This window comes from Strix aluco, chromosome 37, assembly GCF_031877795.1.
Source record: "Strix aluco isolate bStrAlu1 chromosome 37, bStrAlu1.hap1, whole genome shotgun sequence".
NCBI lineage: Eukaryota > Metazoa > Chordata > Aves > Strigiformes > Strigidae > Strix > Strix aluco.
The window spans coordinates 510680-530592 of NC_133967.1; the positions used below are offsets into that span (position 1 = coordinate 510680).

Genomic DNA, 19913 nt, shown 5'->3' on the forward strand with positions numbered 1-19913 from the left:
GGGGCTCCTCTTCGGGCCCTTGCAGCATCCCCTTCTGCTCTTCCCTGGGCTGGCACTGCTCCTCCTTCTGCTTGTCTGTCCCAGCCCCTGTGGGGAGACCAAAGGGACTCAGTTGGTGGCTCTTAAGGGACATGAGGAGCAGCCACCCACTCCATGTCTCTGCCTGCTCAGCTCCCTCCCTTCCCTTCTCTTCTCCTCCTTCTCACACCCCGCCATGGCCTTGCCCTTTAGTGCCATGTTGTGCTTTGAGCCCCGAGGGCACCTGAGCCCCACCCAGACCCTCCCTCACCCCTTCCTCCTCAGGGGGAGGACTCCTCACACTCCTCCCCTGCTCCAGCGTGGGCTCCCTCCCACGGGAGACAGTCCTCCATGATCTTCCTCCCACGAGGGTCCCTTCCAGGGGCTCTGGGGGGGCATCTGTTCCCCCATGGGTCTCCATTGGTGCAGGGCACCTCCCCTGTCCTGCCATCCTTCCTCTCCCTCTCTGGTTGCAGAGGTATTTCCCTCCCACCCTCCTCTTCCTCCTCCCTTCAGGTTTCCCTGTTTTAAAACTTTATCCAAGGGGCGTGGCCACCTGTTGCTAATTCTCTTGGCCTTGGCCAGAGCTGGGTCCAACCTGGAGCCGGAGGAGCTTTGAGCAGTTTCTACCAGGAGCCCCCACTGTAGGCCCCTCTCCCGCTCTCATATTCCTCTGCACACAAACCAGCACAACAGGGTGCAGCCGGGTGGGTGCTGAGCCCCGGGCAGGGGGTGCTGAGCACCCCGAGAGGCAGCAGCAGGTACCCTGCCTGTACCCTCTCTGTACCCTGCCTGCATCTGGCCTGCGTTTCACAAGTATTTAAGGAGATGGGAGAAGTGTACAAGTGTCCATGTCTCTCTGCGTCAGCATCTGTGGCTGTGTCCTCTTCGTACTCATCCTCCATCACTCCCCCTCCTCCATTCTTATTCCTTCTTCATCCCTCTACCTCCTCCTCCTCCATCCCTCCTCCTTCTTCACCCTGGACCAGCGCCCATCCTTGGGCTCAAATTTTACCCCCAGCCCTGAAACTCCTCCCACACCCCAGGAGGACTGGGGATGGAGAGGGGTCAGGTCAGGATGGGGCAGGTTTGGGCTGTTGGCTGCTCCCACCCCCTGTGGGTGAACGCGGGTACAGGTAAAGAAGAAGAAAATTGAGAAAACTTGTGAGAGTACGTAAAGATAGTTCAGAAGGTCAGGAGAGGAATCAGGAGGAGGCCGTCACTCACTCTCACCCATGGGGAGATGGATTCCCAGCCAGTTCTGACCAAAATCTGGGCAACCCTAACCCCCAAACTTCCTCCTCTCCATTTTATTGCTGAGCGTAACGTGATATGGGGTTAAGCCTCCACCGAGGACTTACCATTGTGAATGTATTCCTGATGCCTCGAGAGGTGATACCTTATCTGGAAGGTCTTCCCACAGTCTGAGCAGACGTACTGACTCTCTCCCGTGTGGATGCGTTGGTGTTTGATGAGGTTCGAGTTACAGGAGTAGTTTTTCCCACACGTGGTACAGAAAAAGCGCTTCTTCTTGGTGTGTGTCTTCTGGTGATACAGGAGCTTTCCTCTATGCCAGAAGCCCATCCCGCAGTCCACACACTTGTAGGGCTTCTCTTCTCTGTGGGTCCATTGGTGACATTTCAAATTGCTGCTGCAGGTGAAGTCCTTCCCACATATCTCACACTTGTACTCCTTCTGTCTAGAGCTACTAGGTGGTTGCATTGGGTCTCCTGGAGGGTGTTCAGCACACATCCCTTTGAAAGAGCTTTTTTGGGGTTCCCTTGGTGCATGGCTCCCTTGCGTATCATCCGGCTGCCGTTGGCCATGGTGCTCCACATCCACTGTGGGGCTCTGGGGCTCCTCTTCGGGCCCTTGCAGCATCCCCTTCTGCTCTTCCCTGGGCTGGCACTGCTCCTCCTTCTGCTTGTCTGTCCCAGCCCCTGTGGGGAGACCAAAGGGGCTCAGTTGGGGGCTCTTAAGGGACATGAAGAGCAGCCACCTACTCCATGTCTCGGCTCCCTCCCTTCCCTTCTCCTTGCTCTCCAATTTCACCGCCCCATAACTCTCCCCATCCACTGGGAGGGCTGGTGATGGAGATGGGACAGGTTGGGATGGAGCAGGGTTGGGCTCTTGGCTGCTCCCACCCACTGATTGAACCTGGGATGGGGAAAAGAACAGGAAAGGCGAGAGCCTGTGAGTGGACATATAGTTCAGGAGGTTGGCAGGGGACACAGCAGGAGACCATCACTCACCCCTGCCATGGGGAGATGGATGCGCAGCAAGTTTCTGACTATAATCTGGTCAAACCCCACCCCCAAACCACCTCATCTCCATTTTATTACTGAGCAGGATGTAAAAGAGGGTGATACAGCCCTTCCCGAGGACTCACCATGATGGAGGGTTTCCTGATGATTTGTGAGTTGGTCACGCTGCTGGAAGGACAACCCACAGTGCAAGCAGAGGTAGGGGCTGTCTTCCACGTGAAGGCGTTGGTGTGAAATGAGGTTCGAGAGCCACGTGAAACATTTCCCGCAATTATTGCAAACAAAGAGCCTTTCCTCTCTGTGTGACCTCTGGTGATGGAGGAGGGACCAACTCTCACTGAAGCTCTTCCCACAGTCCTGGCACTTGAAGGGAATCCCTCCTGTGTGGATCCGTCGGTGACGGGTCAGGCAGTTCCGCCAGCTGAAGACCTTCCCACAGTCCTCACACTTGTACTCCTTCTGCCTAGAGCTACTCCGTGGTGTGGTTCTGCCTTCTTGAGGGTTTTCAGCACACGTCCCTTTGAAAGAGCATTTTTGGGGTTCCCTTGTTCCGCGGCTCCCTTGCGTATGATCTGGCTGCTGTTGGCCATCGTGCTCCATGTCCACCGTGGGGCTCTGGGGCTCCTCTTCGGGCCCTTGCAGCATCCCCCTCTGCTCTTCCCTGGGCTGGCACTGCTCCTCCTTCTGCTTGTCTGTCCCAGCCCCTGTGGGGAGACCAAAGGGGCTCAGTTGGGGGCTCTTAAGGCACATGAAGAGCAGCCACCTACTCCATGTCTCTGCCTGCTCGGCTCCCTCCCTTCCCTTCTCCTCCTTCTCACGCCCCACACAGCCTTGCCCTTTAACACCATGTTGTGCTTTGAGCCCCGAGGGCACCTGAGCCCCACCCAGCCACTGGATCACCCCCTCCCCACAGGGATGGGGAAGAAAAAATAAAACCAAAGGCCAGGGGGGGGATCCAGACACAATAGTGGAGGGGGGGGGATGACTCCCCTGTTATGGGCTCAAGAAACAGACAGACTCCCTCGGGGAAGGAAGAAAGAACAGCCATCGAATTTGAACACCCCCACCCCCACCAATGTACCAATGCGACAGAGTAGGACAGTGAGAAATACAACCACAGCTTCAAAACACCTTCCCCCCCCCATCCCTTCTTCCCGGGCTCAGCTTTGCTCCCCATTTCTCTCCCTCCTCCCCCTACTGGTGCAGGGGGCAGGGATGGGGGTTGGGGTCAGTCCATCACCTGTTGACTCTGCCGCTCCTTCCTCCTCAGGGGGAGGACTCCTCACACTCCTCCCCTGCTCCAGCGTGGGCTCCCTCCCACGGGAGACAGTCCTCCACCATCTTCCTCCCACTCTTCCTCCCACGTGGGTCCCTCCTAGGGGGTGGGGGGGGGCTCCTGCTCCCCTGTGGGTCTCCACTGGTGCAGGGCAGTCTCTGCTCCAGAGCACCTCTACCCTCCTCCTGTCTTTCCTCACCCTAGCTGTTTGCAGAGGTATTACCCTCCCACCCTCCTCTTCCTCCGCCTTCCATGTTCCCCCTTTAAATACCTTATTCCAGGGGCCCGGCCACTGTCTCTAATTCACTAGGCCTTGGCCAGGGGCGGGTCCGATTTGGAGCCCGGGGGAGCTTTGAGCATCTTCTCCCAAGAGGCCCCCCTGTAGCCCCCTCCCCCCACTCCCAACCCCTCCACACACAAACCAGCACAACAGGGTGCAGCCAGGTGGGTGCTGAGCCCCGGGCAGGGGGTGTTGAGCACCCCGAGAGGCGGCAGCAGGTACCCTGCCTGTACCCTGCCTCTACCCTGCCTGTGGGACCTGCAATGGGGGGGACACCCAGGAGTGCTGCGGGTTATGGGGGGCGGCTGGACGTGGATTCTCCATCCCTCAGGAGAATCCCTGCAGGGAAGGGGGGGCTGTGCGGGCAGGATACGACCCCCCCGCCCCAGGATTATCTCGGTGTGCACAAGTGTGGAAGATGATGGGGGTGCGAACGCCCGCGTGCCCATGGTTCTGTCTGTGTGTGTCCCCTCTTCCTGCCCCTCGCCCTCCCCCTCCTTTGTCCTCCCCTTCCCCCATCCCTCCTCCTTCTTCACCCCAGACCAGCGCCAGCCCTTGTTCCCCACAGTCACACACACTCCCCGCAAACCTCACCCCACCCCGCAGGACCAGGGATGTGATGTCTTCAGGAAATTCTCTGCTCTGCTCGTTCCGAACTCGGGAATAGACCAATGCCAGGGTCAGTCGCTGCTTGAAGAGTGTTGGGACAAAGGAAGGGACCAGGGCCTAAGGGGTGATTCACCCCAGCTTTGCATAACCAAGGGATGTCTGGCTAACGACTCTGCCCTGGAGGAGGGAGAGAAGTGTGAGCAGAGGGGAACATCCTGCCCCAGAGGGCAGAGAGGCTGGAGGAGTCTCTGAGAAGCAGGATGAGATAGGGCCAGGAATAGCTCTTGGGTTGGGTCATCCGCCTGGTTGCGTCCCCCCTCCCCATCTCTTGTGCATCCCCCAAATCTATTTACTCTTCAACGAACAGGACACAAATCTGAAACCCATTATGAGCAAAATCCACTTTATTTGATAGAAACTTCAAAAAAAAAGAGAGGTGTTCCTTTGATTTCCTGTAAGGGACGTACACACCCCCTGGGTCTGTGTGTATCCATCTATGTTTGTGTGCACCTACGTAATGACAGGAGCATCCCTCATGCTCCATTTTGATTGCAGGGTCCTGGATGGGGTTTTGCTTCCTCCAAAGAACCCAAGACATTTTTCTCTGGTTTACCCCATCACCAACGTCTCCTTCCTCAGGGTAAAATAGTCCCCAAAGAGCCATGGGTGAGAGCGGCTCCATCCCTCCACCATCATCTTCCAGTATCGCTGTATCCCACCGGGAACCACAAAACCCTCGGCCTTGTTGAGCGCCATCATTGAAGTTCATCCTCACAGTTTGGAATCAGGTAATAATTAACGGTACACACATTTAACGAAGCGAGACATGAACAGGGAGAGATAAACATACTAAGAGCAAACAGAGTAAAATACAACACAGTGGTCACAGCTTGTACCACACAACCAACATCCCACCAAGACGTCGTACCAAGACTGTCCAGCAGTTTGCTCAACGCTGAGTCTGGTTAACGACCTCGCTGCCTAACGAGCCTTTACAATCCCTTTGGACTCATGGGAGCAGCCTGGTTTCCCAGGAAGGCAGCGTTTCTTAAACATCGCCTCTGCCCGGCCCCACGAGTCCTCAGGGAGATGCTGGGGCTCTTGGACATGATGGTCCCACGTGCTGGGGTGAAGGAAGAGCCACGTTGTCCATGTACCCAAGGCACCTGCTGGTAAATCTCCAAATTTACTCTGATGTGCAGGCACTCAACATTTAAATCAGAGAGAGGCTCACAGAAACCCTCATCCCCACAAACATACCTTGCTGGGGCATTAGCACCCCCCAGACATCTCTGAATTTCCACTCCAAAATCATCTGTCTCATAGGATGAGATGAGAGGGCTGTAAGTCCCTACCCAGGAAGGTGACAAGTCCCTAATTTTGTGGCCCGTCTCCCCCTAGAGAAGCTCCCTCGCCCACAGGCATCTTCCCAAGTGGGGTCTCTAATGGACAAGACACCCGATGCCCACACTGAATGACTTCCCGCAGAACAGGCATGTGTGGGAGCTCTCCTGTGTGTGGAAACAATCATGCGTGGTGAGGTGGGAGCTGGTCCGGAAGGTTTTCTGGCATTGCTGGCAGCGGTTCCACATGTCCCCGGTGTGGATCTGCTGATGTAAGATGAGTGCTTGCTTCTGAGGAAAGGATTCCCCACAGTCAGAGCAGGAAGAAGGTTTCTCTCCAGTGTGGGTCCTCCGATGCGTGGAAAGGCTCGAGCTGTGGCTGAAGCACTCCCCACACTCCAGGCACTTGTACGGTCTCTCTCCCTTATGGGCCCTGTCGTGGGAGATGAGGTTGGAGAAGTCCTTGAAGATCTTCCCACACTCGGGGAATTTATAGATCCCCTGCTTGTCATGGGCCACCAGCTTGCTCGTGGCTGCATGGGTGTTCTTCACGCCATCCCCTTGTCCCATCGGTGTCTACTCCTCTTTGATCTAGATCTTTCCCACCACCTGGGGTGCTTGTCCTGGCTCCAGCTGGGTGCTCTTGGTGCCTGCTGGAGAAAGACAAAGCCATTTGTTGTGGTTTGAGCCCACAGGGCAACTGAGCAGAACCCAGCCATTCTGTCACCCCTTCCCCCAGGGCTGGGAAGGAGAAGGAGAAGCAAAAGGCTCTGGAATGCAGATAAAAGCAGGGAGGGGTGGCTCACCCGTTAAGGTTTCTGGCAAAAAGAACATCACTTTATTGAAAACACTAAGAGAAACAACACTTAACAGACAGAATGGGACAGTGAGAAGTGTTAGCACATCTTAAAGCCCTCCCCACACCCCTCCCTTCTTCCTGGCTCAGTTTTGTTCCCCATCTCTCTACCTCCTCCCCTGAGCAGTGCAGGGGCAGAGGAGGGGGGTGCAGTCAGTCCACCCCTTCTTCCTCCAGAGGTGGGGGCAACTTCTCCCCATTCTGCCCCTGCCCCACATGGCTCCCCTCTCCTCCACAAACATTCCCCAGTGTTGAGTCTTCCCATGGGCTGCAGCCGTTCCCAGGCTACTCTGACATGGGTCACCCCACGTGTTTCAGTCCTCCCAGCGTTGGACTACAACAGCAGGGGCTTCTTCTCCCCTCAGAGTCTTGGCCTCCTTTACACGCAGCCGCCTGCTCCGCTGTGGAGGCCTCCCCAGGCTGCAGGTGGGACTCTGCTCCCCCGGTGACCTCCAAGGGTGGCAGAGGGGCAGCCCTGTCCTCTCACCACGGGATACAGGGGGGCTCTGCTTCGGCACCTCCTCCCTTCCTCTCCCCTTCCTTCCACAGACCTTAGTGTTCGCAGACATGTCCTTCTCCTAACTCCTCCTCAATGTCCCCAAAACCCTTCCCATTTTCCCTCCTTAAATATGTTATCGCAGAGGCGCAGCCATTGCCGTTAATGAGCTCGGCCTTGGCCAGAGGCAGGTCCCACTTGGAGCCAGCAGAGCTTTGAGAATCTTCTCACAGGGGCCATCGCTGTAGCTCCATCACCCACTGCCAAACCCCACCCCCCACCACACAAACCCAGCACAGCATTGCCCCAACGGGACCTCCCCAGCCAAGGATGGAGGGGAAACCCCAGTATCTGCTGGGGTAATGCAAGCTGGGAAGACGCAGGAGGGGATTTGCAGTGGTGGAGGATGGGTGCAGAGAGGCCTCCGTGTCCACAGACGCACCTGTGAAATGTGCTTGGAGGCCATTTGGTATCACCAAGACTTACTGAGGAACCTCCCTGCACCAAAGAGGTTCTTCCAGGGCAGCTCCATTCCTTGGAGGTCTCCAGTCCAACCTCCTGCTCCCAGCAGGACCATCCCCACCGCTAGTTCAACCCAACCTGGGGACAGAGCAAATCCATCCCCAGGGCCATCTCCCAGCCCAGCACTGCTGCCACGCTGGGAGCAGGAGTCCCAGCACAGCCCCACCACGTGCTTCTCCAGGCCATCCCCACCCACAGCTCCACCAGGGCCTGAGACACCTCACACTAAATCCCTTCACTAAGGACTCACCATTGTGAAGGGCTTCCTGATGCCTCCTGAGGTGACCTCTCTGCTGGAATCTCTTCCCGCAGTGGGAGCAGGCATACGGTCTCTCACCTGTGTGGATGCGTCGGTGGACAACGAGGTTCGAGCTACAGGAGAAGCGTTTACCACAGATGTTGCAGAGAAAGGGCTTCTCCTCTGTGTGTGTCCTCTGGTGATGAAGGAATTTCCAGCTATCCCTGAAGCTCTTCCCACAATCGCGGCACTTGAAGGGCTTCTCTCCCGTGTGGATCCATCGGTGACGGCTCAGGCTGCTCTCCCAGGTGAAGACCTTCCCACAGTGCTCACACTTGAACTCCTTCTGTCTGGAGCTACTAGGTGGTTGGGTTGTGGTTTCCTGAGAGTCTTCAACATATGTCCCTTTGAAAGAGCGTTTTCGGGGTCTTCTTGGTCTGTGGCTCCCTTGTGTATCATCTGACTGCTGTTGGCCATCGTGCTCCATGTCCACCGTGGGGCTCTGGGGCTCCTCTTCGGGCCCTTGCAGCATCCCCCTCTGCTCTTCCCTGGGCTGGCACTGCTCCTCCTTCTGCTTGTCTGTCCCAGCCCCTGTGGGGAGACCAAAGGGGCTCAGCTGGTGCCTCTTAAGGCACATGAAGAGCAGCCACCTACTCCGGCAGCTCCCACACAGATCAGTACCACCCAGTACGGTGCTGCCAGTTGTTGGAGCCCTTCTAGTGCTGCTGAGCATGTAAATGCTTGGGGGGGGTGTGGGGGGTGTGTGTGTCCCCTGTTCCTGCTCACAATCCTCTTCCATCCCTTTCCATCCTTCATTCTTACTCCTCCCCCATCCCTCCCGCTTCTTCAACCTGCACCAGCGCCCACTCTTGCCCCCACTTTAACCTCCCCAACAAAACTCCCTCCACACCCCAGGAAGTGCAGGGATGGAGATGGTTCAGGTCAGGATGGGGCAGCGTTGGGTTGTTGGCTGCTCCCACCCACCGTGAGGGGAAGATGAAGAAAAGTGAGAACCCATGTGGGTGGAGGTAAAAAAAATTTGACGAGAAGTGGCAGGAGGAGGATGGAGGAGGCCATCACTCACCTCTGTCCATGGCAAGATGGATGCCCAGACAGTTCCTGACCAAACTCTGGCAAACCCAATCCCTAACCCCCTCCTCTCCATTTTATTGCTGAGTACAACATGATATGGGATTAAGCCCCATCTGAGGACTCACCATTGTGGAGGGCTTGCTGATGTCTCCTGAGGTGATCTCTCTGCCGGAATGTCATCGCACAGTGTGTGCAGACGTACGGTCTCTCTCCCATGTGGATGCGTTGATGGACAAAGAGGCTTGCGCTAAAGGAGAAGCGTTTCCCACACGTAGTGCAGACAAAGGGTTTCTCCTTGGTGTGTGTCCTTTCATGACAGAGGAGGTACCTGCTCTCCGTAAAGCTCTTTCCGCAGTCCACACACTTGAAGGGTTTCTCTCCTGTGTGGATCCGTCGGTGACGGCTCAGGTTGCTCCCAGACATGAAGACCTTCCCACAGTGCTCACACTTGTACTCCTTCTGTCTGGAGCTACTTTGTGGTTGGGTTGTGGCTTCTTCAGTGTCTTCAGCACACGTCCTTTGGAATGATCTTTTTTGGGGTTCCCTTGGTCTGTGGCTCCCTTGCGTATCATCTGGCTGCTGTTGGCCATCGTGCTCCACGTCCACCATGGGGCTCTGGGGCTCCTCTTCAGGCCCTTGCAGCATCCCCCTCTGCTCTTCCCTGGGCTGGCACTGCTCCTCCTTCTGCTTGTCTGTCCCAGCCCCTGTGGGGAGACCAAAGGGGCTCAGCTGGTGCCTCTTAAAGCACATGAAGAGCAGCCACCTACTCCAGCAGCTCTCACCCAGACCAGTACATCCCAGTATGGTGCTGTCAGCTGCTGGAGCCCTACTAGCGCTAATGAACATGTAAATGTTTGGAGCTGTGTGTGTGTGGGGTGTGTGTGTCCTGTTCCTTCTCACACTTCTCCTCCATCCCTTTCCATCCTTCTTCCTTACTCCTCCCCCATCCTTCCCGCTTCTTCAACCTGGACCAGCGCCCACTCTTGGTCCACACTTTAACCCCCGCCCCCAAAAAATCCCCCCACCCCACCTGAGGTGCAGGGATGGAGATGGGTCAGGTCGGGATGGGACAGGGTTGGGCTGTTGGCTGCTCTCACCCACTGTGGGGGGAAGAGGAAGAAAAGTGAGAACCCCTGTTGGTGGAGGTTAAAAAGTTTGACTAGAAGTGGCAGGAGGAGGATGGAGGAGGCCATCACTCACCTCTGCCCATGGCGAGATGGATGCCCAGACAGTTCCTGACCAAACTCTGCCACCCACGCCCCCAAAACCCTCCTCTGTATTGTTTTGCTGATTACAACAGGATACAGGATTAAGCCACATCTTTGGACTCACCATTGTGGAGGGCTTGCTGATGCCTCCTGAGGTGATCTCTCTGCCGGAACGTCATCGCACAGTGCAAGCAGACATACGGTCTCTCTCCCGTGTGGATGCGTTGGTGGACAATGAGGTTTGAGCTAAAGGAAAAGCATTTCCCACACGTGGTGCAGACAAAGGGTTTCTCCTTAGTGTGTGTCCTCTGGTGACAAAGGAGGTTCCCACTCTCTGTAAAGCTCTTTCCACAGTCCACGCACTCGTAGGGCTTCTCTCCAGTGTGGATCCGTTGGTGACAGCTCAGGTTGCTCCCATGATTGAAGACCTTCCCACAGTACTCACACTTGTACACCTTCCCTCTGGAGCTTCTCGGTGGTTGGGTTGTGACTTCTTGACGTTCTTCATCATACCTCCCTTTGAAAGAGCTTTTTCGGGGTGTTCTTGGCCTGTGGCCCCCTTGCATATCATCTGGCTGCTGTTGGCCATCGTGCTCCACGTCCACCGTGGGGCTCTGGGGCTCCTCTTCGGGCCCTTGCAGCATCCCCCTCTGCTCTTCCCTGGGCTGGCACTGCTCCTCCTTCTGCTTGTCTGTCCCAGCCCCTGTGGGGAGACCAAAGGGGCTCAGCTGGGGGCTCTTAAGGGACATGAAGAGCAGCCACCTACTCCAGCAGCTCCCACCCAGACCAGCACCACCCAGTACAGTGCTGTTAGCTGCTGGAGCCCTTCTAGTGTCGCTGAGTGTGTAAAGGCACGGAGAGGGGTATGAGTGTGTGTCTGTGTCTCTGCGTGCATCCGTGTGCACGTGAAGCTGTGGGGGTTGTGTTTGTGTGTGGGTGTGCATGAGTGTGGGTTTGCACAAGTGTCTGAGGAGAGGAGGGTGCGTGTCTGTGTGTAACCCCTTTTACTGATACCCCTTGTCCTCCTTCATCCTTCATATTCCTACTCGTCCTTGTCCTTCACCCCCCCCCGCTTCTTTACCCTGGACCAGAACCCAAACTTGGTCCCCACTTTCATCCCCCTCCCCAAACACCCCTCAGCCCCGGGAGGTCCAGTGATGGAGATGGGTCAGGTGGGATGGAGCAGGGTTGGGCTGTTGGCTGCTCCCGCCCACTGTGGGTGAACCCGGGAAGGGGAAAAGAAGAGGAACAGTGAGTGAGAAAACCTCGACATGGAATTGAAAAATTGTTCAATAGCAGGAGACAGACAGAGGAAATATGCAAAGGTCCTCACTCACCCCCACCTAAGGGGAAATGAATGCCCAGCCAGTTCCTGACCAAACTCTGGCCAACCCCCACCCCCAAACCCCCTCCTCTCCATTTATTGCTGAGCGCGTCATATACGGGGTTAAGCACCCTCCAAGGACTCACCATTGTGGACGGCTAACTGATGCCTCCTGAGGTGATCACTCCGCCAGAAAGTCATCTGACAACACGAGCAAGTGTACGGTCTCTCTCCTGTGTGGGTGCGTTGGTGTTTGATGAGGTCCAACATAAAGGAGAAGTAATTCCCGCATATGTTGCAGTGAAACCGCTTCTGCCCTGTGTGTGTCTTCTGGTGACAGAGGAGGTTCCATCTCTGCGTGAAGCTCTTCCCACAATCCCAGCACTTGTAGGGCTTCTCTCCTGTGTGGGTCCGTCGGTGACGGGTCAGATTGGTCCCCCAACTGAAGACCTTCCCACACTCCTCACATTTGTACTCCTTCTGTCTGGAGCTACTCCGTGGTTGGGTTGCAGCATCTTGAAGTTCTTCAGCACACATCCCTTCGAAAGAGCATTTTCGGGGTGTTCTCGGTGCGTGGCTCCCTTGCGTATCATCTGGCTGCTGTTGGCCATCATGCTCCATGTCCACCATGGGGTTCTGGGGCTCCTCTTCGGGCCCTTGCAGCATCCCCCTCTGCTCTTCCCTGGGCTGGCACTGCTCCTCCTTCTGCTTGTCTGTCCCAGCCCCTGTGGGGAGACCAAAGGGGCTCATTTGGTGCCTCTTAAGGGATGTGAAGAGCAGCCACCTACTCCAGCTCCCGTCCAGACCAGTACCACCCAGTACGGTGCTGCCAGCCCCTGAAGCCCTTCTAGTGTTGGTGAGTGTTTAAATGAACAGGGGCTTATGTGTGTGTGTGCGCGCGCACATAAAGGTGTGGGGTTTGTGTTTGTGTGTGACTGTGCATCAGTGCGGGTTTGCACAAGTGCAAAAGGAAATGGGGGTGCAAGTTCACAGGTGCCCATGGCTCTGTATGTGTGTTTGTGTCTTCCCTCTTCCTGATACTCATCATTCTCCTTCATATCCTTGCTTTTCCTCCTTCTACCCCATTTCTCCCCCTTCTTCACCCTGGACCAGCACCCAAATTTGGTCCCCACTTTCATCCCCCCAAAACTCCCCCCACCCCCCGGGAGGGTCAGGGATGGAGAAGGGTCACGTACAGATGGGGCAGGGTTGGGCTGTTGGCTGCTCCCACCCTCTGAAGGTGAAACTGGGAAGGGGAAAAGAAGAAGAAAAGCAGGAAAACCCATGGGTGGAAGTAAAAATAGTTTTGCACGAGGAGGCCAGAAGAGGTAGGCAGCTGGAGGAGGCCGTCACTCACTCCCACCCATGGGGAGATGGATGCCCAGCCGGATCCTGACCAAAATCTGGCCACCCCCCACCCCCAACCCCCTCCTCTCCATTTTCTGTATGAGCCCGATGTGATACGGGTTTAAGACCCGGCCAAGGACTCACCATTCTGGACAACTAACTGATGCCTCCTGAGGTAGAGGTGATAACTCTGCTGGAAAGTCATCTCACACTGTGACAAGGCGTACGGTCTCTCCACCATGTGGGTGCGTTGGTGTCTGATGAATTCTGATGGAAAGGAGAAGTCTTTCCCGCATATGGTGCAACAAAATCGCTTCTGTTTGGTGTGTGTCCTCTGGTGACTCAGGAGGTTCGATTTCTGTGTGAAGCTCTTCCCACAATCCTGGCACTTGAAGGGCTTCTCTCCCGTGTGAATCCGTCGGTGTCGGTTCAGGTTGCTGCCGCAGGTGAAGACCTTCCCACAGTGCTCACACTTGTACAGCTTCCCTCTGGAGCTTCTCGGTGGTTGGGTTGTGACTTCTTGACGTTCTTCATCATACCTCCCTTTGAAAGAGCTTTTTCGGGGTGTTCTTGGCCTGTGGCTCCCTTGCATATCATCTGGCTGCTGTTGGCCATCGTGCTCCACGTCCACTGTGGGGCTCTGGGGCTCCTCTTCGGGCCCTTGCAGCATCCCCCTCTGCTCTTCCCTGGGCTGGCACTGCTCCTCCTTCTGCTTGTCTGTCCCAGCCCCTGTGGGGAGAACAAAGGGGCTCAGTTGGGGGCTCTTAAGGGACATGAAGAGCAGCCACCTACTCCAGCAGCTCCCACCCAGACCAGCACCACCCAGTACAGTGCTGTTAGCTGCTGGAGCCCTTCTAGTGTCGCTGAGTGTGTAAAGGCACGGAGAGGGGTATGAGTGTGTGTCTGTGTCTCTGCATGCATCTGTGTGCACGTGAAGCTGTGGGGGTTGTGTTTGTGTGTGGGTGTGCATGAGTGTGGGTTTGCACAAGTGTCTGAGGAGAGGAGGGTGCGTGTCTGTGTGTAACCCCTTTTACTGATACCCCTTGTCCTCCTTCATCCTTCATATTCCTACTCGTCCTTGTCCTTCACCCCCCCCCGCTTCTTTACCCTGGACCAGAACCCAAACTTGGTCCCCACTTTCATCCCCCTCCCCAAACACCCCTCAGCCCCGGGAGGTCCAGTGATGGAGATGGGTCAGGTGGGATGGAGCAGGGTTGGGCTGTTGGCTGCTCCCGCCCACTGTGGGTGAACCCGGGAAGGGGAAAAGAAGAGGAACAGTGAGTGAGAAAACCTCGACATGGAATTGAAAAATTGTTCAATAGCAGGAGACAGACAGAGGAAATATGCAAAGGTCCTCACTCACCCCCACCTAAGGGGAAATGAATGCCCAGCCAGTTCCTGACCAAACTCTGGCCAACCCCCACCCCCAAACCCCTTCCTCTCCATTTATTGCTGAGCGCGTCATATACGGGGTTAAGCACCCTCCAAGGACTCACCATTGTGGACGGCTAACTGATGCCTCCTGAGGTGATCACTCCGCCAGAAAGTCATCTGACAACACGAGCAAGTGTACGGTCTCTCTCCTGTGTGGGTGCGTTGGTGTTTGATGAGGTCCAACATAAAGGAGAAGTAATTCCCGCATATGTTGCAGTGAAACCGCTTCTGCCCTGTGTGTGTCTTCTGGTGACAGAGGAGGTTCCATCTCTGCGTGAAGCTCTTCCCACAATCCCAGCACTTGTAGGGCTTCTCTCCTGTGTGGGTCCGTCGGTGACGGGTCAGATTGGTCCCCCAACTGAAGACCTTCCCACACTCCTCACATTTGTACTCCTTCTGTCTGGAGCTACTCCGTGGTTGGGTTGCAGCATCTTGAAGTTCTTCAGCACACATCCCTTCGAAAGAGCTTTTTTGGGGTGTTCTCGGTGCGTGGCTCCCTTGCGTATCATCTGGCTGCTGTTGGCCATCATGCTCCATGTCCACCATGGGGTTCTGGGGCTCCTCTTCGGGCCCTTGCAGCATCCCCCTCTGCTCTTCCCTGGGCTGGCACTGCTCCTCCTTCTGCTTGTCTGTCCCAGCCCCTGTGGGGAGACCAAAGGGGCTCATTTGGTGCCTCTTAAGGGATGTGAAGAGCAGCCACCTACTCCAGCTCCCGTCCAGACCAGTACCACCCAGTACGGTGCTGCCAGCCCCTGAAGCCCTTCTAGTGTTGGTGAGTGTTTAAATGAACAGGGGCTTATGTGTGTGTGTGCGCGCGCACATAAAGGTGTGGGGTTTGTGTTTGTGTGTGACTGTGCATCAGTGCGGGTTTGCACAAGCGCAAAAGGAAATGGGGGTGCAAGTTCACAGGTGCCCATGGCTCTGTATGTGTGTTTGTGTCTTCCCTCTTCCTGATACTCATCATTCTCCTTCATATCCTTGCTTTTCCTCCTTCTACCCCATTTCTCCCCCTTCTTCACCCTGGACCAGCACCCAAATTTGGTCCCCACTTTCATCCCCCCAAAACTCCCCCCACCCCCCGGGAGGGTCAGGGATGGAGAAGGGTCACGTACAGATGGGGCAGGATTGGGCTGTTGGCTGCTCCCACCCTCTGAAGGTGAAACTGGGAAGGGGAAAAGAAGAAGAAAAGCAAGAAAACCCATGGGTGGAAGTAAAAATAGTTTTGCACGAGGAGGCCAGAAGAGGTAGGCAGCTGGAGGAGGCCATCACTCACCCCCACCCATGGGGAGATGGATGCCCAGCCGGATCCTGACCAAAATCTGGCCACCCCCCACCCCCAACCCCCTCCTCTCCATTTTCTGTATGAGCCCGATGTGATACGGGTTTAAGACCCGGCCAAGGACTCACCATTCTGGACAACTAACTGATGCCTCCTGAGGTAGAGGTGATAACTCTGCTGGAAAGTCATCTCACACTGTGACAAGGCGTACGGTCTCTCCACCATGTGGGTGCGTTGGTGTCTGATGAATTCTGATGGAAAGGAGAAGTCTTTCCCGCATATGGTGCAACAAAATCGCTTCTGTTTGGTGTGTGTCCTCTGGTGACTCAGGAGGTTCGATTTCTGTGTGAAGCTCTTCCCACAATCCTGGCACTTGAAGGGCTTCTCTCCCGTGTGAATCCGTCGGTGTCGGTTCAGGTTGCTGCCGCAGGTGAAGACCTTCCCACAGTGCTCACACTTGTACTCTACGGAGGTTCTGCATCGTTGGGTTGTGTGTTTTTGAACGTCTCCAGCACATGTCCCTTTGAAAGAGCAATTTCAGGGTTCTGTTGGTACTTCATCCATTTTCTTCTTCCATTCCACCTTCATCCTTCCCCCTCTCCCTATTGTCCTCCTATTTCTCCCTGGACCAGCACCCAACCTTGGTCCCCACATTCACTCCCCACGAGGGCCGGGGATGGAGATGGGACAGGTCAGGATGGGGCAGGTTTGGGCTGTTGGCTGCTCCCACCCGCTGTGGGTGAACCCGGGAAGGGGAATAGAAGAGGAAAATCAAGAAAAACCGTGAGTGGAGGTAAAAATAGTTTGGCAGGAGGAGGCCAGAAGAGGTAGGCAGCTGGAGGAGGCCATCACTGACCCCCACCCATGGGGAGATGGATGCCCAGCTAGTTCCTGACCAAATTCTGGCCAAACCCCACCCCCAAACTCCCTCCTCTCCATTTTATCGCTGAGCACGACACGATACAGTGTTAAGCCCCCTCTGAGGACTCACCGTTGTGGTACTTTTCCTGATGCTTACTGAGGTGAGGCCTCCTCTGGAAAGTCTTCCCACAGTGTGAGCAGGCGTAAGGTCTCTCGTTTGTGTGGATGCGTCTGTGGGTGATGAGGCTCGAGCACCATGTGAAGCTTTTTCCACATGTGGTGCAGATAAAGGGCTTCTCCTTGGTGTGTATTCTCTGGTGACACAGGAGGTTTCCTCTCTCTGTGAAGCTCTTCCCGCAATCCTGGCATTTGAAGGGCTTCTCTCCCATGTGGATCCGTCGGTGATGGGTCAGGTGGCTCCCACAGTTGAAGACTTTCCCACAGTCCACACACTTGTACACCATCTCTCTGGAGCTGCTCTGTGGGGGGGTTGCATCCCCCTGAACATCTTCAGCACAAATCCCTTTGAAAGAGCAATTTGGGGTTTGTCTTAGCACTTCATCCGTTCCCTTCCTCCTCCTCCTTCATCCCTCTCCCATCCCTCCTCCTTCTTCACCCTGAACCAGCTCTCACCCTTGGTTCCCACTTTCACCCCCCCAAAACTCCCCCCACCCCTCAGTAGAGCCGGGGATGGAGATGGGTCAGGTTGGGCTGTGGCAGGGTTGGGCTGTTGGCTGCTCCCACCCGCTGGGGGTGAACCTCAGAAGAGAAAAAGAGGAGGAAAACTGAGAAAACCCATAGATGAAGGAAAAATAGTTTAATAGTAGACAGACAGGAGGATACAGACTGACAGAAAGGAGGAGACATGTAACGCCATCACTCAAAACCTCTGATGGGGAGATGGATACCCAGCCAGTTCCTGACCAAAATCTGGCCAACCCCCACCTCCAAACCCCCTCCTCTCCATTTTATAACTGAGCACAAGGCAATATGGAGTTAAGCCCCCTCAGAGGTCTCACCATTGTGGATAGTTTTCCGATGCCTTGTGAGGTGATAACTCTGCCGAAAGGTCTTGCCACAGTCTGAGCAGATGTACGGTCTCTCTCCCGTGTGGATGCGTTGGTGCTTGACGAGGTACGAGATAAAGGAGAAGCGTTTCCCACACGTGGCGCAGAGAAAGCGTTTCTCCTTGGTGTGTGTCCTCTGGTGACACAGGAGGTTTCCTCTCTGTGTGAAGCTCATCCCGCAATGCCGGCACTTGTAGAGCTTTTCTCCCATGTGGATCTTTCGGTGACGGCTCAGGTTGCTCCCCCAGCCGAAGACCTTCCCACAGTGCTCACACTTGTACTTCTTCTCTCTGGAGCTACTTCGTGGTTCAGTTGAGGCTTCTTGAAGGTCTTCAGCATACGTCCCTTTGAAAGAGCATTTTCGGGGTCTTCTTGGTGCGTGGCTCCCTTGCGTATCATCTGGCTGCTGTTGGCCATCGTGCTCCACGTCCACCATGGGGCTCTGGGGCTCCTCTTCGGGCCCTTGCAGCATCCCCCTCTGCTCTTCCCTGGGCTGGCACTGCTCCTCCTTCTGCTTGTCTGTCCCAGCCCCTGTGGGGAGACCAAAGGAGTTGGGGACTCTTAACGGACATGAAGAGCAGCCACCTGCTCCATGTCTGTGCCTGCTCGGCTCCCTCCCTTCCCTTCTCCTCCTTCTCACACCCCAGATGGCCTTGCCTGTTAGTGCCATGTTGTGCTTTGAGCCCTGAGGGCACCTGAGCCCCACGCAGATGCTCACTCACCCCTTCCCCCAGAGGGATAGGGAGGAAAAAACCCTAAAGGCTGGGGGGGATCCAGACAAGGATGGGAGGGGGGTGGGGGGGGTGGCTGTGTAACTCCCCCATTATGGGCTCAAGCAACAGACAGACTCCATCGGGGAAGGAAGAAAGAACAGCAATCGAATTTGAACACCCCCACCCCCACCAATGTACCAATGCGACAGAGCAGGACAGTCAGAAATACAACCACATCTTCAAAACACCTTCCCCCCCATCCCTTCTTCCCGGGCTCAGCTTTGCTCCACATTTCTCTCCCTCCTCCCCCCACCGGCACAGGGGGCAGGGATGGGGGTTGGGGTCAGTCCATCACCCGTTGTCTCTGCCGCTCCTTCCTCCTCAGGGGGAGGACTCCTCATACTCCTCCCCTGCTCCGGCGTGGGCTCCCTCCCACGGGAGACAGTCCTCCACGATCTTCGTCCCACGTGGGTCCCTCCCAGGGGCTCTGGGGGGGCATCTGCTCCCCTGTGGGTCTCCATGGGTGCAGGGCAGTCTCTGCTCCGGCGCACCTCCCCCCTCCTGCCATCCTTCCTCACCCTCGCTGTTTGCAGAGGTATTTCCCTTCTCCTGCTCCCAAGTTCCTCTTTTTAATTACCTTATCCCAAAGCCACAGCCACCCTAACTAATTGGCTGGGCCTTGGTTGCATTCAGGTCCCCCACCTCATGGCCCGGGTGCTGAGGCTGGGATCCCAGGCCTGTGGCCTGTGCAAATGTTTTCCACTAATCACTGGCTCTATTGTGTAAGCCATATGCTATGTAGCTCCATTGTGTAAACCTGATACAATCTTGACCTTGCTAAGGACTTTGCCCTGGAGGAGAAACTGTAAGACTGATAAGAGGCAAACATCTGCTGAATGCAGGAGGAAGGGATGGAAAAAAATCCCAAGATTGTAGCAGTAGTGGAGATGAAGAGCAGCCCACTTCCAGCTCAGGAGCAGGAAGCGAGAACTTTAATGTCTACAGAATAACTAGTAGCTTGTACCTTGATTAACCTCAGTCAGTGTGTTGCAATATTGTAAAAGTGGTAACAATGTCCCTATCGCAGGGGATAGAAATAACATCCAAGGTTTACAGGAACAGAGAGGAGAGAGAAAAAAGGGAAAGACTCAGGGAGAAGCATAAAAGAATAAAATTACAGCGTTGCTGCTGGCAGCGACAATCACTGGGAGTCACAACAAAGGCAGAGGAAGGGGCCAAAGTTGAAGTGGGGGAAGAGGTGAACGGAACAGAGGACAAGGATGGGGGGTTAACTCCTCGGACTGTACTCCTGTGGGTCATAATGCATGTGCTTTTTGCAGGAAAGAAGGGCGCTGGAAACATGAACAGCCTCAGAGATAAAACTTGTTTGCTGAACCCTCAGGAAAAAGGAGGCCAGAATCTGATATTAACACATATATCACGCTAATTGTTGCTTAGCTCTGTGTGCCTGACGGGTAGAATGTCTGTGTTTAGATAACACGGGCCTGGGAGAGACTCAGAGTCACCTTATCAAACAGCCTTGAGATTCCTGCCCTGCTGTGGGAAAGATCAAAGCACCGTGGAAAAGTACGCCTGCGAAAAATCCTGGATACACACAGGCAAAAGCGGTAGGCCCGAGATCTTCCTCTTTCCTTCTCCTTTCCCTGACTAGCAAGGCCCGAGCTC

General features: G+C 55.5%; 2 protein-coding genes across 2 annotated transcripts in view; both read right to left on the minus strand.

Moving 5' to 3' along the window:
* LOC141917336 (uncharacterized) overlaps positions 1–19913 on the minus strand; it is a 70499-nt gene that overhangs the window by 38042 nt on the left and 12544 nt on the right. The window lies entirely within an intron of this gene.
* The window catches only part of LOC141917331 (uncharacterized), a 50112-nt gene continuing 36494 nt past the window's right edge, over positions 6296–19913 (minus strand). Inside the window, exons 11-13 of the mRNA XM_074810438.1 lie at positions 9120–9698; positions 7915–8493; positions 6296–6443 (exon numbers count right to left, since the gene is read on the minus strand). Of these exons, the coding sequence (XP_074666539.1) occupies positions 6382–6443; positions 7915–8493; positions 9120–9698 (1220 nt within the window). The 3' untranslated portion in view covers positions 6296–6381. The remainder of the gene's footprint in view (positions 6444–7914; positions 8494–9119; positions 9699–19913) is intronic.